Source organism: Crocodylus siamensis, chromosome 6 (genome assembly GCF_052110815.1).
Source record: "Crocodylus siamensis isolate JL-2025a chromosome 6, ASM5211081v1, whole genome shotgun sequence".
In the NCBI taxonomy this organism is placed as follows: domain Eukaryota; kingdom Metazoa; phylum Chordata; order Crocodylia; family Crocodylidae; genus Crocodylus; species Crocodylus siamensis.
Window position 1 is genome coordinate 71,574,612 of NC_143400.1, and position 21,375 is coordinate 71,595,986.

The following is a 21,375-nucleotide window of genomic DNA, read 5'->3' on the forward strand; positions in this document are numbered from 1 at the left end:
CAGAGGAGGGCCACTCGCATGATCAGGGGGCAGCAGGGCAGGCCCTATGAGGAGAGGCTACAGGATCTGAACCTGTTCAGCCTCCAGAAGAGAAGACTGAGGCGGGATCTAGTGGCCTGTTACAAACTAGTCAGGGGGGATCAGCAGGCACTGGGGAAGTCCCTGCTCCCCCGAGCACTGCCGGGGTGACCAGGAATAATGGTCACAAGCTGGCAGAGGGTAGGTTTAGGCTAGATATCAGGAGGCGCTACTTCACGGTTAGGGCGGCTAGGGTCTGGAACCAACTTCCAAGAGAAATGGTGCTGGCTCCTACCCTGGGGGTCTTTAAGAGGAGGTTAGATGAACACCTTGCTGGGGTCGTTTGACCCCAGTACTCTTTCCTGCCTGGCAGGGTTGGACTAGATGATCTACTCAGATCCCTTCTGACCCTAGAAACTATGAAAGTAGATAAATATATTTTAGCAAGTTTTGGGTTGAAAAACTCTTTGTCAGGCTGAGGAAGCACCTGTAATTGGTGTGTCTGCTGGTCCTGGAAGGAACAGTAAAAAAGCCAGAGGCTGGCCTGGCACACAGTGCAGGCAAGAATGCCAGTAAGTGAAAATGGAAATGGAGACATCAGGGAGTGAGGGACAGGCTGGGGTGGGGTAGCGGCGCAGGTAAAATTGGAGTGGTACCTGGGGAGTCAGATATCCAGCAGGTCACAGTGTGCCAGAATTTCACTGTGTATATTGAGTCCATGAGTTTCTGTACCCACTACCTAGAAGGCTGATGAAGTGCAGTTCATAGGCTTAGCTCTGAAAAGTGGTATGTACATTCAAACAAGCACCTAACCTCATCACCAGAACTGAAGCCAACTTCCCACAGCTCAAAACACAAAACCTGCCAACTATCTCCAGTACCCCCACAAACTGCATACCAGAATCTATCAAAGATAACACTTCCCAACTACCTGTGGGGGCACGTTCCTCACCAAAAAACCACTCTGCCTCCAGTATCTCAGGCCTGATCCTGAGAGGGATCAAATTACAAACCACTTTTCACAGCCCGGCCTATGAACTTAACTTCATCAGCCTCCTAGGTACAGGACTCGCTATAGTTTAGACAGTGGAATTCTGACATGCTGCAATCTGCTGGACAGCTGATCCCACCACATCTGGCTGCAGCTTCCTCAGTAGGTCAAGGGGTCGCAGTCCAGTGGCACCACATCCTTGGCGAGATAGGTAGCTACTGAAGCGTTGGCACTACCTGCCCGAGGCTGGGGTTTGGTGTGTTTTAACCCCAGCATTGAAGCCATGCCCTTGGCACATTAGCAGTGGCTGGCATGGAGGAGACTGGCTAGTGCTGGTGCCAGTGGTGGTGCCCCCTCTTCCACATCCCCTCACCTCTTCCCTCCCTGACTTTGTTGACCAGCACCTCTGTCCAGTCATCGAGAGTTTTGGTGCTGCCAGTGCACATGCTCCCCCTCACCCTCAGGTCACACATACACACCAGCATGTGGACTGTACTGGACTGCAAGGGATCCAGCCATCTCCTGATGCCCTCCTTCAGCTGCCTCGCCAGTGCCTGCATGTCTGGTGACAGTGGCTTGCTCCAGCCAGGAATGTTGATCCCCTGGAACTTCTCCATTTAGTTTTCCAGTTCACTAACTAGGGGGATCACCTGGCTAAGGAGGGCATCACCAGTGCTGAGGGTCTCAGTGGCTTTCAAGAAGGGCTTGAGGACAACCAAGAACTGGGAGATGGTATCCCACTGTTAAGGGAGACACTGATCCCAATCTCCCCAAGCAAGGCCATCTCATGGATGGCCTTCCGTTGCTCCACCAGCTTTTTGAGCATCAGGTATATGGAGTTCCACTGAGTCTCCACGTCCTGCATGATTTTATGCTGCAGGATGATCAGCTTTTCCTGTTTCTTCCACAGCATCTTGCTCCCTTGAGGCTGTGGTGGAAGTAGCCTGCCACCTTCCTGCATTTTGAAATCAGCTGGCTGGTAGTGGTAGTGGTGACAGTGCCATCACCAGTAGCCCTGTTCCCCTCCAAGGTGTCTCAGATTATGAGGTGCAGCCTGTGTGCTACACAGCAGATGCCAACAAAGTTGGCATCATGGACAACCTTGACCATATTGGCCCTGTTGTCAGTGACCATGAACCCGCAAGTGAGCTTGACCTGCCCAACAAGCCACCCTGTACCATGTGGTTCATGTCCTCCATGATCTCTCTTGCTGTGTGAGACTTTCCAGCACCTCAGCTTGGAGGAGAGCCCACCAACGGCCTGACTGATTACACCAGTGCCCTGTGAGGGAGATGTAAGCATGATCCCCAGCCTGCTCCAGAAATCAGAGGTGAAATGCAGGGCTACCTGCATCCCTGCCTTGTGCAGCTTCTCCCTCTAGTATTCCCTGCATGCCTCATGCAGGGAGGGCACCATCATCCTGCTGAAGGTGGTGCATGTGGGCACTTGGTATGATGGGGCCACAAGCGCCACGAGCTGACTGAACCCTGGCCACTCAACTAGGGAGATGGCTGGCTATCCAGAACAAGCATCTCCCCAATGGTCTGGGTGATATTGCTCACCTTGGAAATGTGCCCCCTTCTGTCTGCAGCTTTCCTCCACTGTTTCAGGGTGGACTGCCTCTGCTTTGCAGGGGACGGGGGCTTTGGAATAAGTGGGGGACTTCCCTTTGGGCATGCTTGCACTGGTGCCAGGTTGAGCAGGAAGAAGGGCAAGGGGGTGCTGTCTCCTGAGATGCAGCAACATCGCTGTGATAGTGAAGTGTTTCACTTCCTTGCGCAAGCTGATCTGCCTTTTGGCAGTGCTGGCAGATAGCAAACCTGGGATCATCTGCAAGCTCAAAATACCCACACTACACTACTCCCCCACTTCTGGGTTGGGGATGGGGATCCTGCCTTATCCCCCTCCTCAGCAGGCTGAGGCACAACAGCAGAAGGAGCTGTCTCAGCTGAGCCAGTTGCCCAAGCCTCTACAACCTCAACCTCCTCTGAGGTGCTGGATCTAGGGGAACTTTGAGGGGTGTGGAGCACAAACTGATTCCTCTGTCCCCAGAGTTGCTTTAGCCAGGGCGCTCAGGTCCCCTGGTTCCAGCTTCAGCTCCTCCTTTGGCAGCAGGAGGCTCACACTGGAAGATGACATTGGGGTGGAGGAGACAGTGATTCTGCTGTTGGTGCCTATTTCTGGAATTGGGGGAAGTGGTGCAGGTGTAGGGGCATCAGGTATTGCTCCTACCTCCTTGCTTCCACTGGCAGCAGAAGCCCCGTGGCTGCTCAGTGATACATCTGTTTGGGGGTGGGAGGAACTTGCATCTCTTGGTCTCTCCCTAACCCCTCTAGCCCCATTCCCTCCCCTGCCAGAAGATTTGGCACTTGCCTGTCCAGCACATTTCATATTAATCTTTCCTGTGCTGCAAAAGGTGTGTGTGACTGTGTGACTTTTTCTCTGTATGTTGCTTTACTCTCTGTGTTAGGTGCACTAGAATTTGCTACAATGATTCTTGATTATGCTTGATTAATAACAATATATGGTGCCTTCTGTGATGTGCTATTAATGTGAATGTATGACTACTTCTTGTTCGTCTTCTGTGTAGTGTACCTAAAATAATATATCTTCTTCATTTTCTTCTAGGACTCTGACTACTGTGTTGTGTGTGTTAATCTCAATCTGAATTTCTGTTTGACTTCTTCTGTGTACTCTTTAGCCTGTATGTAAACTAACTATAATAATATTAATAACTACTATATATAATCTGAATCTCTTCTTCTATGGATATCTGATTTTTCTGTGTGCGAGTATGTGCAATGCGTGCTGCTCTGCACAGTGATGGATCACACTGCCAAGGATAACACTGAGCTTTTTCTTTCAGAAGTATTGGGGAAAAAACCCAAGAAATGAATTGAAAGTAGACACATGCTAGGCTAAACTAAGCTAAGCTAAGATATATCCTATCAAATCCTTCTAACAGCAAAAAGTAGCAGGCCACAGACTAGGAAGCCAGGCCAGTACCCACAATACCTTTGAGGCATAGTTGTTCAGGCAGAAATTGCTCAGGAAAAGGACAGAAAAGTCTGCATGCAGAAGTTTTTATGCTGTTTCTATGTTCCTCCCCCCAGACACTGCGATTGGAAGGGCAGTCAGGGAGAAATCACATTCACTGATTAGCTAGAAATCTCAGTCCTTCCCCCACTCCCTCCCTGGCTCCCCCTCCCTCTTCTAAGTTTCTGTTTCCCCATAAAGACTGCCTTCTGAATCTCCAAATATCTTCTGAATCAATTCAGAGGCTCCAAATTGATCCGTAAAGTTTTAAGCTTCTAGTGATTTGATTTGGATTTGGAGATTTGGCCTCTGAATTGGGCCAAATCTTCTCCAAATCGAATCGTGAACCAAAGCTTTGCACAGCCCTAGTCCACAGTTGCAGCCAGCAGTAAAGTACAGGTAGCTGTCTGGGATTTCTTTCCTAAGTCTAGTTTCCCAGGGGATCCTGCTCATGAGTTCCCTGCTGCCCATGTTGCTACCCATGCCCTTAGAGGCTGGGGGGGCATGGTGACTGCCCGCAGGTGGAGGTGTGGCGGGGGTGGTAAGTGGCAACCACAGCACCACTGGCAGTGTCGGCAGTGCTTTTTGCAGGGAGTGCACTGCCAAGATCAGGGGGGTGCATGTGCACCCACGTGCACCCCCTATGCATCGCCAGTGCTGTCCACTTTGATACTAACCCAGAGACTCTCAACAGGCCTATCTCCAGCTTCATATTGGAGCTCTGAGCAATCAATATGGCTCTTTTACATAATGTGCTTCCTCTAAATTTGGTGCATTTCCTATTTAAATATATCTATTGTGAATACACAGAGCTGTGCTACAGGGTATTGTTAATGCAGTTATGATCTGCTTGCATTGTTCTTTACCTCTTTGCTGAAATCATTCATTCATTCATTTAATTTTGGTGCAAGACTAGAAAATGCAGTAAGTAATCCATATGTCATAGAAAATCATCACACACTGCATTATTATAGAATCATAGAAGTAGGGTCAGAAGGGACCTTATAGATCTTCAAGTCCGACCCCCTGCCAGGGCAGGAGAAAAAAAAACTGGGCTCAAATGATCCCATCTAGGTAGGCATCAAGCCTCCTCTTAAAGACTCCCAGGGTAGGAGCCAGCACCACTTCCCTTGGAAGTTGGTTCCAGATCCTAGCCACCCTAACTGTGAAGTTGTTCTTATGGATCTCTAATCTAAACCTGTTCTCCAACAACTTGTGGCTGTTATTCCTTGTTATGCTACAGGGTGCTAGGGGAAACAAGGTCTCTTCCAAACCCTTCTGGTCCCCCCTAGTGAGTTTATAGACGGTCACCAGGTCCCCCCTCAGCCTTCTCTTGTGAAGGCTGAACAGGTTCAGGTCCCGCAGTCTCTCATTGTAGGGTCTGCCCTGCTGTCCCCGGATCGTGTGGGTGGCCCTCCTCTGGACCCTCTCAATGTTGTCCACATCCCTCCTGAAGTGGGGCACACAGAACTGGACACAGTACTCCAGCTGTGGCCTGACCGTAGAGGGGGAGGATCACCTCCTTGGCCCTGCTCAAGATACACCTGTGGATGCACGACAAGATCTGGTTAGCCCTGCCAACTGTGACCTCACATTGTCAGCCCATGTTCATCTTGGAGTCAATAATGACTCCAAGTTCCCTTTCTGCCTCTGTGCTCTCAAGAAGGGAGATTCCCATCTTATAAGTGTGCTGCTGGTTACTACTGCCCAAGTGCAGCACCCTGCTAGCCCACCCCTGTAACCTATCCAGTTCTTGCTCCCTCCCTACTAGCGTGCTCACCTCACCCCAAATTTTGGTATCATCAGCAAATTTAAACAGGGTGCTTTTCACCCCATCATCCAAATCGCTGATAAAGAGATTGAACAGCGCGGGCCCAAGGACCAAGCCCTGGGGGACTCCGCTGCCCACTTCTCCCCAGGTCGAATATGACCTATCCACCACCACCCTCTGAGTGCGACCCTTCAGCCAATCTGCAATCCATCTGACTGTAGGCATCAATGCCACAGTCACCCAATTTCTTAAAGAGGATGGGGTTGGAGATGGTGTCAAATGCCTTGCTGAAGTCCAGAAAGACTACATCCATGGAAACACCTGCATCCAAGGCTTTTGTGACATGATCATAAAAGGCAATCAGGTTGGTCTGATATGACCTGCCCCTAATGAAACCATGGTGATTGCCCTTGAGCATCATCTCTGAGGCCGGCCCATCACAGATTTGCTCCATGATGATCTTCTCAAAGAGTTTCCCCAGGATTGAGGTAAGACTGACGGGCCTATAGTTGCCTGGGTCCTGGGTCCTCCCTCCTCCCTTTTTTAAAGATGGGGACCATGTTGGCTACCTTCCAATCATCCAGCACCTGGCCTGAGCACCACAAGCACTCATAAAGCTGTGCCAAGGGCCCTGCAATAACCCCTGCTTAGCTCCCTCAACACCCTGGGGTGGAGAGCATCTGGACCCGCTGATTTGAACACATCCAGCCCCTCCAGGAGCTCTCTAACCCGGTCCTCCCCAACCTGAAGTCTGGAGGCATTTCATAGTTTCTAGGGTTGGAAGGGACCTGAGTAGATCATCTAGTCCGACCCCCTGACATGGCAGGAAAGAGTACTGGGGTCAAATGACCCCAGCAAGGTGTATATCTAATCTCCTCTTAAAGACTCCCAGGGTAGGAGCCAGCAACACTTCACTTGGAAGTTGGTTCCAGATCCTAGCCGCCCTGACCATGAAGTAGCGCCTCCTGATATCTAGTCTAAATCCACCCTCTGCCAGCTTGTGACTGTTATTCCTGGTCACTCCTGGCAGTGCTTGGGGGAACAGGGACTTCCCCAGTGCCTGCTGATCCCCCTGACTAGTTTGTAACGGGCCACTAGATCCCCCCTTAGCCTTCTCTTCTGGCGGCTGAACAGGTTCAGGTCCCGTAGCCTCTCCTCATAGGGCCTGCCCTGCTGCCTCCTGATCATGCAAGTGGCCCTCCTCTGGACCCTCTCCATGTTGTCCACATCTCTCTTGAAGTGCAGAGCCCAGAACTGGATGCAGTACTCCAACTGTGGCCTGACCAGTGCTGCATAGAGGGGGAGGATTACCTCCTTGGACCTGCTTGAGATGCATCTGTGGATGCATGACAAGGTGCAGTTGGCCTTCCTGACTGCATCCCCACACTGCTCGCCCATGTTCTTCTTGGAGTCAATGATGACTCCAAAATCCTTTTCCTCCTCTGTTCCCCTCAAGTCCGTCTTGCATCATGGTGGGGAAGTCTCAGTTCCTGCCCAAGAAAACAGAGGTGAAGAATTGCTTAAAGCGGTCTGCTTTCTCCTCTGGCACAACCACCAGATTGCCCAGAGGATCTTGCAGGGGCCCCACATTTCCTGGTGCTTTCTTCATCCTCCCTGTATATTTGAAAAAGGAGTTTTTGTTATCTTTGATTTTGGACGCAAGTCCTAGCTCTATGTCTGCCTTAGATTTCCTGATAGCCCTCCTACAGGCCAGAGCAGAGGAAGTATACTCCTTTTTGGAGATAGCACCCCTCTTCCACTGGTTGTACACCGCCTTTTTAGTGATCAGGCATTCCCGGACGCCCTTGGTGAGCTAGGGGGGCTTTCAGGCACTCCTGCCCCCCTTGCTTTTAGTTAGGATGGTCACCCCTTGGGCCCTGAGTATCGTCTCCTTAAGGAATGACCACTCATCTTGGGCACTGAGTTGCCCTGCCCTTGAGAACCCCAGTGCCTCTCCCACTAATCTCCTCAACTTGAAGTTGGCCCTCTTGAAGTCTAGGGCTACTGCCTTGCTTCTGGCCCTTGACACCCTGAACTGGATGGTAAACTACAGCAAGCGATGATTGCTATCACCCAGGTGGTCAAGGACCTGGAGGCCCCTTACCAGGTCATCGCCTGTGGCCAGGACCAGATCCAACAGGGCATTTCCTCTGGTGGGACTGTGCACCTCCTGAATTAAGTGGAGGTCCTGTATCTCGACCAGGAACCTCCTGGAACGGTCCGACCTGGCTGACTGTTCCTCCCAGCAGATGTCTGGGTAATTGAAGTCACCCATGACAACTACATCCCTATGTATCATCATTGTATTAAAGAGCTATGGGTATCGAATCATGTGATCAACATACCTGATTTCTCAGTTTGAAGATAATTTATTTCCACTTAATGAAACCGCTTCAAGTGCATGAAGGTTTATTGACAATGAACTTTTGTGAGAGACTATTTCTAAAATCCTCATTGTACATGCTTTTGGAAAAAAGCCCTCTACATTTCTTACTGTTCTTTTGATGTTAGTATCCAATCTTCAGAAAGGGACACCCAATTCCAACTATACGATTGGGCCACAACATTTCCACTGGGAATTTGAAGAATAAAAATCCATGTACAGTAATGTTTCTAGAGCTTCTAAAGCTTCTGAAGTTTTTAAATGATGATTTTTAGCATTATATGTGTGTTATTAGTATGCAAGGAATTATATGATAATTCACTATGTTCCCATATGTAATTTTTGGGAAGGAACTAATATTATATTTTTGTTCTTCATAAGATTTTCTGTGTAGGAATGTTAAGCAAGTGTTCCATTTAAAAACTGTCTTTTAGTTATCTAAATGATCCTACATTTCACTACATTTCAGCTTTCTTTGCATTCCTACACAGCACTACATGATCCTACACAGCACTACATTTCAGCTTTCTTTGCATTCCTTTGTAATATAAATTGTGTTTTAGCCAACTGACTACTGACAAGCAATACATTAGCGAAACAATATCCTATATGGGAAAATCAATAACATTTATATTGCATGAAATACCTTCCCTGCAGTCTACTGAATCTGTTCCATGAAGGAAAAAGACTTCCTGTAAAGGGGATTCAATTTAGTTCACTATGACAGGATGGTTTTCTTCATAGCAATAAGAAATATTTTGAGGAGTTCAGTAATCTACATGTGGAGAGCTCAAGCAATTGCCTAGTGTTTTGCAGGGCCTAGGTTACAATACCAAAAAAGTTTAACATTTTCCAAATAATTCCTGATTATTTCAGAGATATAAAACTCAGCCATCTTGTTCCAATTGTTACTAGCACAGTAACACAGAAATCTAACACAACCTTATAAAATACAGCAATAAAATAAAAGTCCTTCTTCAGGCATATAGGAAGAAAATAAGGCACATGGCAACATAGGACCCCTACAGGTCAGACTAGGGCAATTGGTGACAGAGAGGAGTGTCAAAGCTGAGCTCTTCAATGAGTTTTTCACATCTGTATTCCTGAACACGGATAAAGGTATATCTCCTATTTGAATTGTAGATGGGCACAAGAGGGACACTAGCCTACCAACAGTTAGCATCAACCTAGGGAAGGGACACTTGGAGGGGCTGGACACGTTTAAGTCAGCAGACCCAGACAATCTTCATCCAAGCTTGCTTAGGGAATTAACCAGTGTTATAGCAGAACCACTGGCAAGACTGTTTGAGCACTTGTGGTGCTCCAGTCAGGTCCCAGATGACTGGAAAAGGGCCAATGTGGTCCCTATTTTCAAGAAGGGGAGAAAGGAGGATTGTGGTAACTATAGGCTGGTTAGTCTCACCTCTATCTTTGGGAAACCTTTGAAAAAATGATTAAGGGACACATTTGCATAAGTCCAGCAGGAAAAATAATGCTGAAGGGCAACCAGCATGGATTCATAGCACGTAGATTCTTCCTGACTATTCTTGTTTATGAGCCTCTTTTTATGACCAAGTCACAAAATGCTTATATACAGTAGTCAAGATAGATATCATCTACTTGGATTTTAAAAAGGCCTTCAATACAGTGTCTCATCCCATTCTTGTAAATAAACTAATCAAGTGATAAATAAACTAAGCAGATGCGATGCAGATGATCACATGGTCAGGTGGGTGGCAAATTGGCTTATGGAATGAACCCAAAGAGTGGTGGTGGATGAGTCGGTATCAAAGATGTGGACAGTGGTGTCCCCCAAGGTTTGGTCTTTGGACCTGAGCTGTTCAATATTTTTATCAGTGACTTGGATGAGGGTGTGGAGAGTACTCTGTCCAAATTTGCATATGACACTAAATTATGGGGCAAAGTAAACACATGGATGGGCAGGGAATGGATTCAGGTGGATTTGGACAGGTTGGAAAAATAGGCAAAACAGAATAGGATGCAGTTTAACAAAGATAAGTAAAAAGTGCTATATCTAGGGAGAGAGAATCATCAGCACATACAGATTGGGGGATGACCTTCTAAGTAGCGCAGCAGCAGAAAGGGATCTCAGAGTCATAGTAGACTCCATGATGAACATGAGTCATCAGTGTGATGAAGTGGTAAGTAAAGCTAACCACACAGGTGCATCATGAACAGGTCTCAGGAGGTGATATTTTCCCTCTATGCAGCTTTGGTAAGGCTGCAGCTGGAGTACTGCATCCAGTTTGGGGCACTGCACTTCAAGAAGGAGTAAGATAACCTTGAGAGGGTCTAGAGGAGGACTACTCATATGATTAGGGGCCTGCAGGTAAGGCTCTGGATCTCTTCAGCCTCCACAAAAGCAGGCTGAGAGGTGATCTTGTGGCTGTCTACAAATTCATTGGGGTGGGGCATCAAGGAATAGGAGATACTCTGTTTATCAGGGCATTCCTTGGGGTGACTAGAAACAAGTCACAAACTGGGAAAAAGCAGATTTAGATTGGACATCAGGAAGAACTTCATGGTAAAGGTTACCAGAATCTGGAGTGGGCTTCCAAGGGAGGTGGTGCTCTCTCCTACCCTGCAGGTCTTTGAGAGAAGACTGGACAAGCACCTGGCTGGGGTCATCTGACCCCAGCACTCTTTCCTGCCCAAGGCAGGGGCTCAGACTTGATGATCTACTGAGGTGCCTTCCAACCCTAAAAAAATCTATGAAAATTATAGAATGCTTCCCCAAGGAATTCTGAGTTTTACTTTAGATCTGTTATTACTTTTGAATAGAATATTCTGCATCTCAGAGATGCAAGACATGCACCCTTCACTAAATAAAAATGGATTTTTTATTTTGACTTCATCATGCGAGTACCAGCTTCCATCAGCTATGATGCCATGGGCTAAATAAATTTATCATGTAATTTCCTCAGATTCCCTTGTGATAGTTATGTTCAGCTTTTACATCTATTTTTAGCAATAAAAATATCTGCCTAAACCTCTTTATTCATGGACATTAGTTCTGAACAAAGCTGCTGAAAGTGAAGTTTCTGGTATCTGTATTTTGGAAACATATTCTAGAGGGAGCCTCAGATCATAACATAAATGAAACTTGTCAACAAAAACCAGATGCAGACATAATTTCTGTGTCTAAGAGTGTGTCTATTAATTGTAAGTTAATGTTTTATGCTTTTCTTGCCTTTCTCCTTTGTAAAACACCTGAATAAAAGTCAAAAGTGAGGTATATCGAATTGATTCTTTGGTGGACAATTTTAAAGATTTCTGGGGGGCCGAAACTGTCCTGACAGTCTGCCTCCTAGGGCTAATGATCTATCTGCAGAACGTTATGTCGAAGAAAGAATGAAGATTGACATGTTTTGGCACTTCAGAATATTGGGAGTGGAAAGTTATCTTCTGCAGTTGTTCATCTACAGTCTCACTAATAGCAGTGGTCCCTTATTATTAAGATAAATCTACAAAGCATGTGTAACGGTCTCAGCCATTGATGGCAATGGCAAAGCTCTAGGGCTGGAAGTTGCACATAAATTGGTTTAAGTGATTAGAAACTGGTTTAAACCTGTAACAGAACAGAATTTCAGTGTACATAAACCAGTTTCAAAATGGCTAAAACTGGTTTAAGATAAACCTGGTTGAATGTAGTATCAGACTTATCTGAGTTGGCTCAAACCAGTTTATGAAACTTCTGTCCCAGACCCTTTCTTGGTTCAAGTTAAATCACAGTCTCTCAGCATCCCAGCATGCTTTCCACCCCTGGGCTGGGCTGCATTGTCTTCTCCAGCAGCGAAGGGTTGATGGGTAAAGGGGAGGCAGGGACTTCCTCCACCCTCCTCACTCCCCAGCAAACCCTGGCTGGGGTCTGGGGCCAGGGAGGGGGGTAAACTTCCCTTACCCTGAGTACAGAACTGTCCTGCCCTGCTAAAAAACTTACTGCTGGCTGCTACTGTGGACTACAGATCCCAGAGGCACCTGGAAAAAGAAGAGGAAGTGATGAGTAACTCTGCAGAGTCCTGCTGTTGTAATTCTGGACTGCAAATCTCAGAGACCTTGGGAGCAGTAGAAAAAGGAAGAAAACACACAGCCCATCCTGGCTACAAGCCAGATAGCTGTGCTTTCTGGCTTGACCCACTGCAGGCACGTGGTTGCATTTCCTGAATCAAAAGTGAATGTCTGTCCATTTGTTTCTCAGTTTAATTTGTACAGCTTAAACTAACCTGGAAAGACTGAACTGATTCAGCCTCAGGATTTTTGACTATCTGTCCTTAGCTTTATTGAGTTAAGAAAAGAAGAGGTCCCTAGTTGAACCTAAAATGTAATTCAGAAGTATAACTCAAAAAATACGTGAGGTAGTGATCTTAAACTGAACTTTGATCTTTCTTTCTTTGATCTCAGGCTGGTTTAGCTGAGCGGCTGGGTCTGATGCACTACATGGAAGTTCTGATGATGATTACAAGTTATGAATATGTTCCGCCAACATCTGATGAAAATGTCACTGTGACAGATACAGAATTTGAGAATGTTCCAGTTCGGTTATATGTACCCAGGAAGCAGTCTAGTGAATTGAAAAGGGCAGTAATTTACATTCATGGTGGAGGGTGGTGTGTTGGAGGCTCAGGTAAGCACAAGGGCTTCTTGTTTTCACTAGCTAGGATCTTGTGTGGCAGGTGTCAGCTGCTAGTGTAAGGTGTTGCCGTTTTATGGTATCTGTTTACAGGAAGGGACATATTAGATAAGAAACATATTATTGTAACAGATGAAGTAGAACCTCTTTCATTCAAAACTGATACAGGTTCTAGTCTCTCTATGTGTATCAGTTATACAGCAATTGTGTGCATTAACTGCAACATAACAAATAAACTTATTACATGATGACAAATGGGGGAAGGAAGAATAATGAGGAGGTTTTGGTGCCATATAAAGATGAAGAACATCCATGTGTGGAACCTATTTGGTAAGTCCCAGTGAGTGTCACCCACAGATGGATGGTAGGACTATGAGAAGGAAAGGCAAATGCATATCATAAGGAAATGATTGTGTATCTGTTAGGTGAAGAGTAGGTGGGTATTCTTGGGAATGGGCTGAGTACAAAGGATAGAAGCAGGATGGAGTGCTCAGCCTGTCACAGAGGAAAGCAAAAGACAACACACAGTAGAGAAAGGAAGGTTGAACAGAAGTGAAGGGAAATGTGGGCTACCAGAAACATCCCCATAATTACCCTACTTACTTAAGAGGAGGCGAAAGAATGCAATTAACCAGAAGTTTGCACACTAACATAGACTCGAGCTTTTTGCCACCTAAATTGCATCTTGATTGGTCCTGATCCTGATATTCCCTGTTCACTTTAGGAATAAATATAGAAAGTAAATAGGAGGACCTTGCCTATGATGATTTTTTACCTCTTTTTAGCAGGTACCTCTTCAGAATGCTTTCCTAAGAAGCATTTCAACTAAATCTGTGTTCATTATGTAATGCAGACTCCACAAGAAGGGAGACTTACTCATTAAAAATAACCCTTTAGAATTGTTACATAGATTTTACTATTTTAGTTCATTTCAGGACTTGCTCTTAAGAAGGAACTAAATTAGGACTGGATTTACATAGATTTTAGAGAGAGCCATCCCTAGCTTGCACTTCTCTTATCAGAGAGAATTTTTTTTTAACTACAATACATTAATTATACTCTTCTATATATGCCATTTTTCTTCTGGGGTGCTGTTATGAAGAAATCCGAAGCAAATACATAATTTAGAGGGTGCTTTCCAATTTTAAGGAAATTTTTTCTTATCACATCTTCATTTCTAATCCTGTGCTTTCTCTTGGAAGAAGTTAGTTAATTGCTTTAGTCAGTTTAGTGGTATGGCAGACTAACCCTGTATTTGGCTTTTTGTTTTTCCCCACATTATTTCCAGCAAGACATGGTGTAACATGTCTCATTTTTGTGCTGTGCTTTTCCTGTTAATACTTCATCTGAATGCTTTTGCTCGTTTCCACACTGAAGCCTGGTCATATTCCTTCTCAGAGCACACATTTTTTCTAATTGAACTTTAACGACTTAAATAATAAATGCTTATAAATTACCATCTTACACAAGCATCCAAACTGGCATCATCAACGTAGTATGTAAGGCTTAAATTCCTAATGATCACTCAGGAGCTCTCATTGCATTGTTCTCTACTTGTAGGACACTAATTGCCAGGCATGTAGGAACGCTAATTGCTGGGGTTGTAGAGACTCAGCCAAATTCTGCTCTCAGTAGAGCTCAGGCAGCCTCTCTAATTTCAGCCTGGATGCACTCATGAACTTATCCCCTGACTTAGCTTGGACTTTCTTTTTTTCCCTTGCTATAAAATTCAAGCTTTCAGGACCTTGTTTTATGCATTGCACTTGAGAATTTAAATAATGTACTGCTTTTTCATGGATGTCCCCTTGGATAATGTTCAAACTACAGTATAATCATTTGTTTAATCTCTACTGCTAGATAAAGCTGTGTGTGCATTCATTGCATTATGCTGCTGTGAAGGCACTGAACTGTGGAGGTTTTGGAAAGTGCCTGGCAAGTCTGCCAAAAGTCACATGCCATATTTTACATATTTGTTTTTAACTGTAACTGACTATGCTTGAAGTGACTTGTTTCATTTCAGCCATGGAGCCCTATGACCTCCTGTCGAGATGGACTTCAAACAAGCTAAATGCAGTTGTCGTATCAGTCGAGTAAGAAAAATTTTGTTTCTAAAGCAAATTAGGATTTGGGATAGCTACATCTTTTGTTGTTTTATTTTTTTTTTAATATATATATATATACACATACATATATTACTATTGTGAATGAGTGATACAAGATGCAGGGATGTGTAATACAACTATACAACTTTATTGCTGTTGTAAGTTCGGTTAAAGAAGAGTGAGAGCTTTTAAAATAAAGTCAGTTTCAACGTTACAAAAACGTAAAACATGAGCTCTGAAAAGGGCACTTAAAGGGTGCTTACTTATTTTAAAAATGGCTTATTCTTATTGCTTATTTAACTGATTTGTTCCCAAGTTTACATTTGTCTAGTAATCTATCATAAGCTAGTTCTTTTTACACAAACATGACTGAATTAGTTTTTAATTAAAACATGACTGAATTGGTTTTTAATTACTAACTTGTCTTTCCCTTTCTCCCCAAACCTTCATTCCACTATAACTGAATTCAGTTGTACTTTCTCATAGCCTTAAAATGAATTAATTCAATGCTAGTCTTCTCAACCTACCCAAGGAAGAGATCTGCAAGTTGGCTTCTGTCTGCTTGTCTGCAAGAAGCATAGGGTCTAGATATGAAAAATCTAACACAAAGACTTTTTTTATATATATAAAATCACTGTTGGGAAGGGTTTTATGAATATGACCTGCATGTGGTATGAGAACCAGGGATTATTTCTGTTTATGCTGAAGGGAAGAAGTTTTCCTACTCAGACACTTCACAAAAGCATGTCCAAATCCTACTATTTCACAAATCCTACTATTTCATCAAAATCCTTGCAGTTTTTGCATGCAACTATTTAAAGTTAACCACATAACTCCAAGCCCTAAATTTATAGATATAAACTACTTCTTATCCCCGATCCATGCTGTTGGAGGGAGCACTGGGGAAGGTCCTTCAGTCAGGATCTGGTTCTTGCTCACACTGGGAGTCTGAAGTCCGGGCTTGGAACAGCAATGAGGATTCTGTTCCATCCTTCCTACTGGTCACCTGACATGCGTGTTCCTTTATAACCTGTCCTATGCTAATCTGTTGGCTTTAGAGCCACTCACAGTCTTACCCTACAGCTGTTACCCTATGGGGTTAAAAGGTGTTAGAAATTATTATAATAGGTTACTGCCTAAACTTGGGTTTACCCAGTAAGCAAATTACACCACATTATTTTGGGGTCTGAGATTAGCATTTTTTCCTGCCTAAATTCAACCCACTTGAAATTTTTTGAAATGTGTTAATTATACCTTGTGGTCAGGTTTGTCAATTTTACTGACCTTTAAGCAAAAATTGTTGGATCAGCTAAAGTTTGCAGTTTTGTTTCTAGTTCAGCCTCTTGTGGCCCATGTTAGTCTTGTGATTGGTACAGACAGTTAATTTTAACATTATGGTTATGCTTCTGACAGGATATGTGTGCAGGAAACAATCTTGCAAACTTTGCCTTAGCTAATATTAACTATATGCCATTACCAGATGCTTTCAAGAAGCAGATCTTTTTTTGCTATAAGTTGCTTATTAACCCCTTTTGTTTCTGGCCATCACATGCAGGGTTGTTCATCGCTTCCTCTTCCTGCTTCCAGATACCTCTGGACTTTGTAGTCCACAGTTGCAGCCAGCAATAAATTTAGCATCTCTGTACTCAGGGAAGGGAAGTTTAACCCCCTTGTCTGGCCTCTGACCCCAGCTGGGGGTGGCGGGGGACAGTCCCTTCCTTCCTCCCCACTGCCCAGACCTTCTCTGCTGGAGCAGACAGCACAGATCAGCCCAGGGCTGGAAAGCATACTGGGATGCTTGAGGGCTGTGATTTAACTTGAACCAGGAAGGGGTCTGGCTCAGAAGTATCATAAACCAATTTGACCCAACTCAGTTAAATATGATATGATATTCAACCAGGTTTATCTTAAACCAATTTCAGACATTTTGAAACTGATTTATGTGTGCTGACCTTCTGTTTTGTTACAGGTTTAAACCAGTTTTTGATTACTTAAACCAGTTTATGTGTAACTTCTGTCCCTAGTCCAATTGTTCACAATGCTTTCCACAAGCTCAGAAATGAGAAGGAGGTGCTCAATATCTAGTGATAATTACTCCAAGAATAGCTACTTCAAGAATGTATTAAATTTCTTTTTGAATATGGCTAAACTGTTAGCTTCACAACATCTTGTGGCAATGTGTTCCATACTTTAATGACACTGTGGGGAAAAAAAAACCTCACAAAAGAAAGTTCTAAGCTTACTACCTACTAGTTTCATTTTGTGACCCCTAGTTCTTATATTGTGAGAGAGGGAGAGAGAGAGAAAGTAAACAATAAATCCTTATTTACTTTCTCTTTGCCATTTAGTATTTTGTAAATCTTTATCATGTCCCCCACCCTGAATTGTATGTCTTCTAAACTGTACGGCTAGGAACAAAAATTACACATAAGCTAGTTTAAGTGATCCGAAACTGGTTTAAACCTGTAAAAGAACAGAATTTCAGTGCACATAAACCTGTTTCAAAATGGCTGAAACTTGTTTAAGATAAACCTGGATGGATGTAGTATCAGTCTTAGCTGATTGAGGTCAAACCAGTTTATGGAACTTTTGTCCCAGTTTAAGTTAAAACAGAATCTCTCTGCATGCTTTGCAGCCCTGGGCTGGATTATGCTGTCTGCTCCAGAAAGCAAGGTTGGCCCTGCCCCTCTAGTCTCTAGCCAGAGCAGTGGGGCTAGCTGACAAGAGGGTGGGGATGGAAAACCCGTCTGGGGATGGCAGCTGGGTCTGCCTGAGGAGGCAGCCCCTGTCAGACCTTTCTTCTCTGGGGTGGGGCAAGCTGAGCAGGGCAATAACCTGAGAGGCACTGCCTGCCCTAGGCAAACACCTGATGGAGTCTTGGACGTGCTTTAATCGTCCCTTACCCACCTCAATGTGCTGCCCACACCCCCTCCTCTCTCCTATTTCAGGGCATGGGGTGCAGGCAGGTAACAGCCTGAAAGGGACTGCCCCCCAGGCAAACCCTGGATGGGGTTTGGGAGAGGCTTTAGTCTCCCACTTCCACAGCTCAGTTTGTTGGCCATGCCCCCTGCTTTCTGTTGGAGCAGGGCACGTGGCATGGGTGGGCAACAGCCTGAGAGGGTCTGTACCCCCCAGGCAATCCCTGGGTGGGGACTGGGAGGGGCTTTAATCTCCTGTCCCCCACTCAGTATGCTGGCACCAAGCCCTGCAGGCCAGACTGAGAGGTGGGAGCTGCTGGCAAAGACCTGACACAATTAGCACAGACGTGCTGGAGATAGAGCTAAGGGAACAGGAGAGGGACTGCTTGGGCTGGTGTGACCAAAGAAAGCAGAGAACTACATTTACAATTGGCAGAAGACCAGCAGACTCCACCCCTCCCACCTCTGACAGAGACTGAAGCAAGCAGTTGATAAGGGGAGGGGGCATAATTCCCTTCAGCTCCCCCAGGCCGTGGGGGAGGGGGAAGAGGCTGGGGAACAGGGCTGGTCCCCAGCAACCTGTAAGCACAGAGCCAAGCTCTGCAGGACCAGGCTGAGAGGTGGGAGATGTGGGCAAAGACCTGGCACAATCATCACGTGTATGTGCTGGAGACAGAAGAACAAGCGAGGGTCACAGGCAGTTTGAGTTAGCGTGACCAAAGAAAGCAGAGAACTACATTTACATTATGAAGCAGAACCAGTTAAAGGTGGAAAACTGGAATACCTAAGCAATAGGGGTGTGTGAAGCAAGCCCTATTCAATTCGCATTTGGCCCAAATCAAGGACAATGATTTGATTCATTGATTCAGATCACTGTCAGCTGAATCCATATCTGAAGATCCAATGCTGATTCAGAGAATCAACGATTTGGACATAGACACAGCTTTACATTTTTTTCTACATGCCTCGAGGTATCAGTGTGGCTTGTGAATGCTGCGATGCTGGGGCAGATGGAGCAGCCCACAGGAGTGCAGGGGGACCCTCCACATGCTATATTTGGAAGTCCAGATATACATTATGTCAGCTGGATCACCATAATCCCTCTGCTTCTTGACACCCTCAAAAGAACTCTAATAGGCTGTGAGATGTGATTTCCCTTTGACAAAGCCATGTTGGTTTCTCCCGAGCAAGTCATGTTCATTCATGTGCTGGACATATATTTTCCTTTTTTTTCTTTTTAATTAAACATGGTTTTGCCTTGGATTTCAATTGAATGAAAAAGAAGGCAAGGCACATAAATCTTTCTGATTATGTAAAAATCTCAAGTTGTGAAGCCTGGTGGGTCTCCCTATACATAAGCCTGGAAAGCAAGCAGGATCTTTTGTCTTTAGCAGTGACTGTTTCATGGTATGCATTTGCCTTAGGGTAACTGTTGAGACAGGGTTATTATTCAGCTCCCAATAACGGGTTCAAACTTTCATTAATTATATTTAAATCAAATTCGTTACCTTTGTTTAAATTATGCAGAAATGATTAACTTTCTCCATATTTTCTCTTGCAGTACAATATCACTCAGCTCTTGACACAACTATTATAGTTGTGTCAGTAGTATCAGTAGTACTTTTATTACACATATTTTTAAGGAAAACACAGGGCAAGGATAGTATGTATATAGCAGCCGAGTTTTAAGGTTTGCAGTAGTTTCCAAGAATGTTTTGATCTCAGCAATACCAGACAAATGGTGCTTCTTATTGCAAATGGCCTCTCAGTAGAATAAAGGTATTATTACAGCAATGACATAAATCTATTAGGAAATTGTTGTAGTTGGATGATAATCACAGAACATTGGGACTTCAATATTAATTTTGCATCATTTAGGATAATATCTCCCTGAGCTCAGGATTTGTATACCTCTTCAGCAGATAAGAAAGAAGAGGCCCAATAACAAACTGTTGCTATTTCTGGTAAATTTAATAAATACATACAAATTCTTGAAGCTTCTGTATTGTGGGGTCAACCTCCCCCTGCCAACCCTCTCCCCCCCCCCAAAAAAAACAACAACAGCAACTTGGATTTCACATAGAAAATGAGAAAAGTTTCCACTGTATAAATGGGTTTATTTTCATTAAAATTCACAAGTGTAAAATTAAGTGTGTTTGTTTCCCCAAGCAGTGATAGAACAATAACATGCCCTTGTTTATGTTCCCAAAGATACAGACTAGCACCTAAATATCATTTCCCAGCTCAGTTTGAAGATGTGTACATGGTATTGAAGTTCTTCCTACAAAATAATATACTTGCACAATATGGAGTAGACCCATCTCGGATCAGTGTTGCAGGAGATAGTTCAGGAGGTAACTTAGCTGCTGCAGTGGCACAGGAGGTAGGTTATTTATATTTTACAGGTTTAGAGACTTTGTTCTGCTAATTTTTCTTACTGGATTATTTTAAACAAAATATATTTTTAAAACCCACAGTTATCACACACAAACTAATCAACCTCCCAGTTATCTTTCATGTCTGGTACGTGTGAGTTCTGAATCAGACTGCCAGTGGATAAATATCTCAAGTTCTGTGGGCAAGTGTTTTGTGTCTGAGGCTGAGCAAACTTTGGAATTTGTTGCTCCAGAGTGTATTACTCCCAGACTCATGTTCAAATGGTGTGCCTGGGAGCAATAAACTTAGAAGCAATCATGGGAACTAGTGCCTCCTGAACCTGGGGGAGGGCACCAGCAGCCAATTGCCAACTAGGGGGTGTCCCCCAGCAGTGAATGGCAAACTGGAAGTGCCACCAGCACTTCTCTCAATGCCCCCATGTTCTCGGGGGGGCACCAGCCATCACCCCCCCCCAACCACCAGTGCCAGTCTCTGGGGGGGCACATTATCCTCTATGCTCCCCCTACGCATTACCTATTGAAGCAATAAACTCTGGAGTTTATTGCTTCGTATTAATTGCACATGTAGACATACCCAGTTTGAAGTACAACTGCAAAAAGCAAACAAATATGAGTGGGTTGTCAGTGCAATCTAGCTCTATAACAATGTTTTGTTACAAATTAAATGTAAATAAACTCTTGCCGCTACAGCCAGAAAACAAGAGAGAAGGCTAGGGTCTCCTCTCAGAAGAAAGGATGACATTTAAGTGGCCAGGGTTTTTAATTTACTTTGTCTACTCATTTTGTTTTTTGTGTGTTCAGGATGCATGCAAGCTTAATTATGAGCACCCTAAACTCTCCTCAGGTTTAATAAGACAGAGTGGATGAAGTCTATGAACTGTGAAATAATTAATGAAGCCTCAAAAGTCTGCAGTTTATAAATCATGGATGTTTCTATGTAGCAATTTTTACTCATTAGACAAGCACCAGTGACTTTGAATTAATGTCAATTAAAGAACCCTTTCAGATGTATTCTTTTCATTCAATATAAAAATAATAAGGGACTATATTTTTAAGAGCACATGTGAGAAAACAGTTCCTAACATTCCAGATATGGTTAGAATTGCTAT

The 21,375-nt window shown here is 44.4% G+C and overlaps 1 protein-coding gene across 4 annotated transcripts in view; it reads left to right on the forward strand.

Moving 5' to 3' along the window:
* The window catches only part of AADAC (arylacetamide deacetylase), an 81,637-nt gene that overhangs the window by 54,614 nt on the left and 5,648 nt on the right, over positions 1 to 21,375 (forward strand). For all 4 annotated transcript variants that reach the window (XM_090054141.1, XM_090054140.1, XM_090054139.1 and 1 more), the window contains 3 exons: positions 12,622 to 12,844; positions 14,871 to 14,940; positions 20,082 to 20,253. In XM_090054141.1, coding sequence (XP_089910267.1) covers positions 12,622 to 12,844; positions 14,871 to 14,940; positions 20,082 to 20,253 — 465 coding nt within the window. The remainder of the gene's footprint in view (positions 1 to 12,621; positions 12,845 to 14,870; positions 14,941 to 20,081; positions 20,254 to 21,375) is intronic.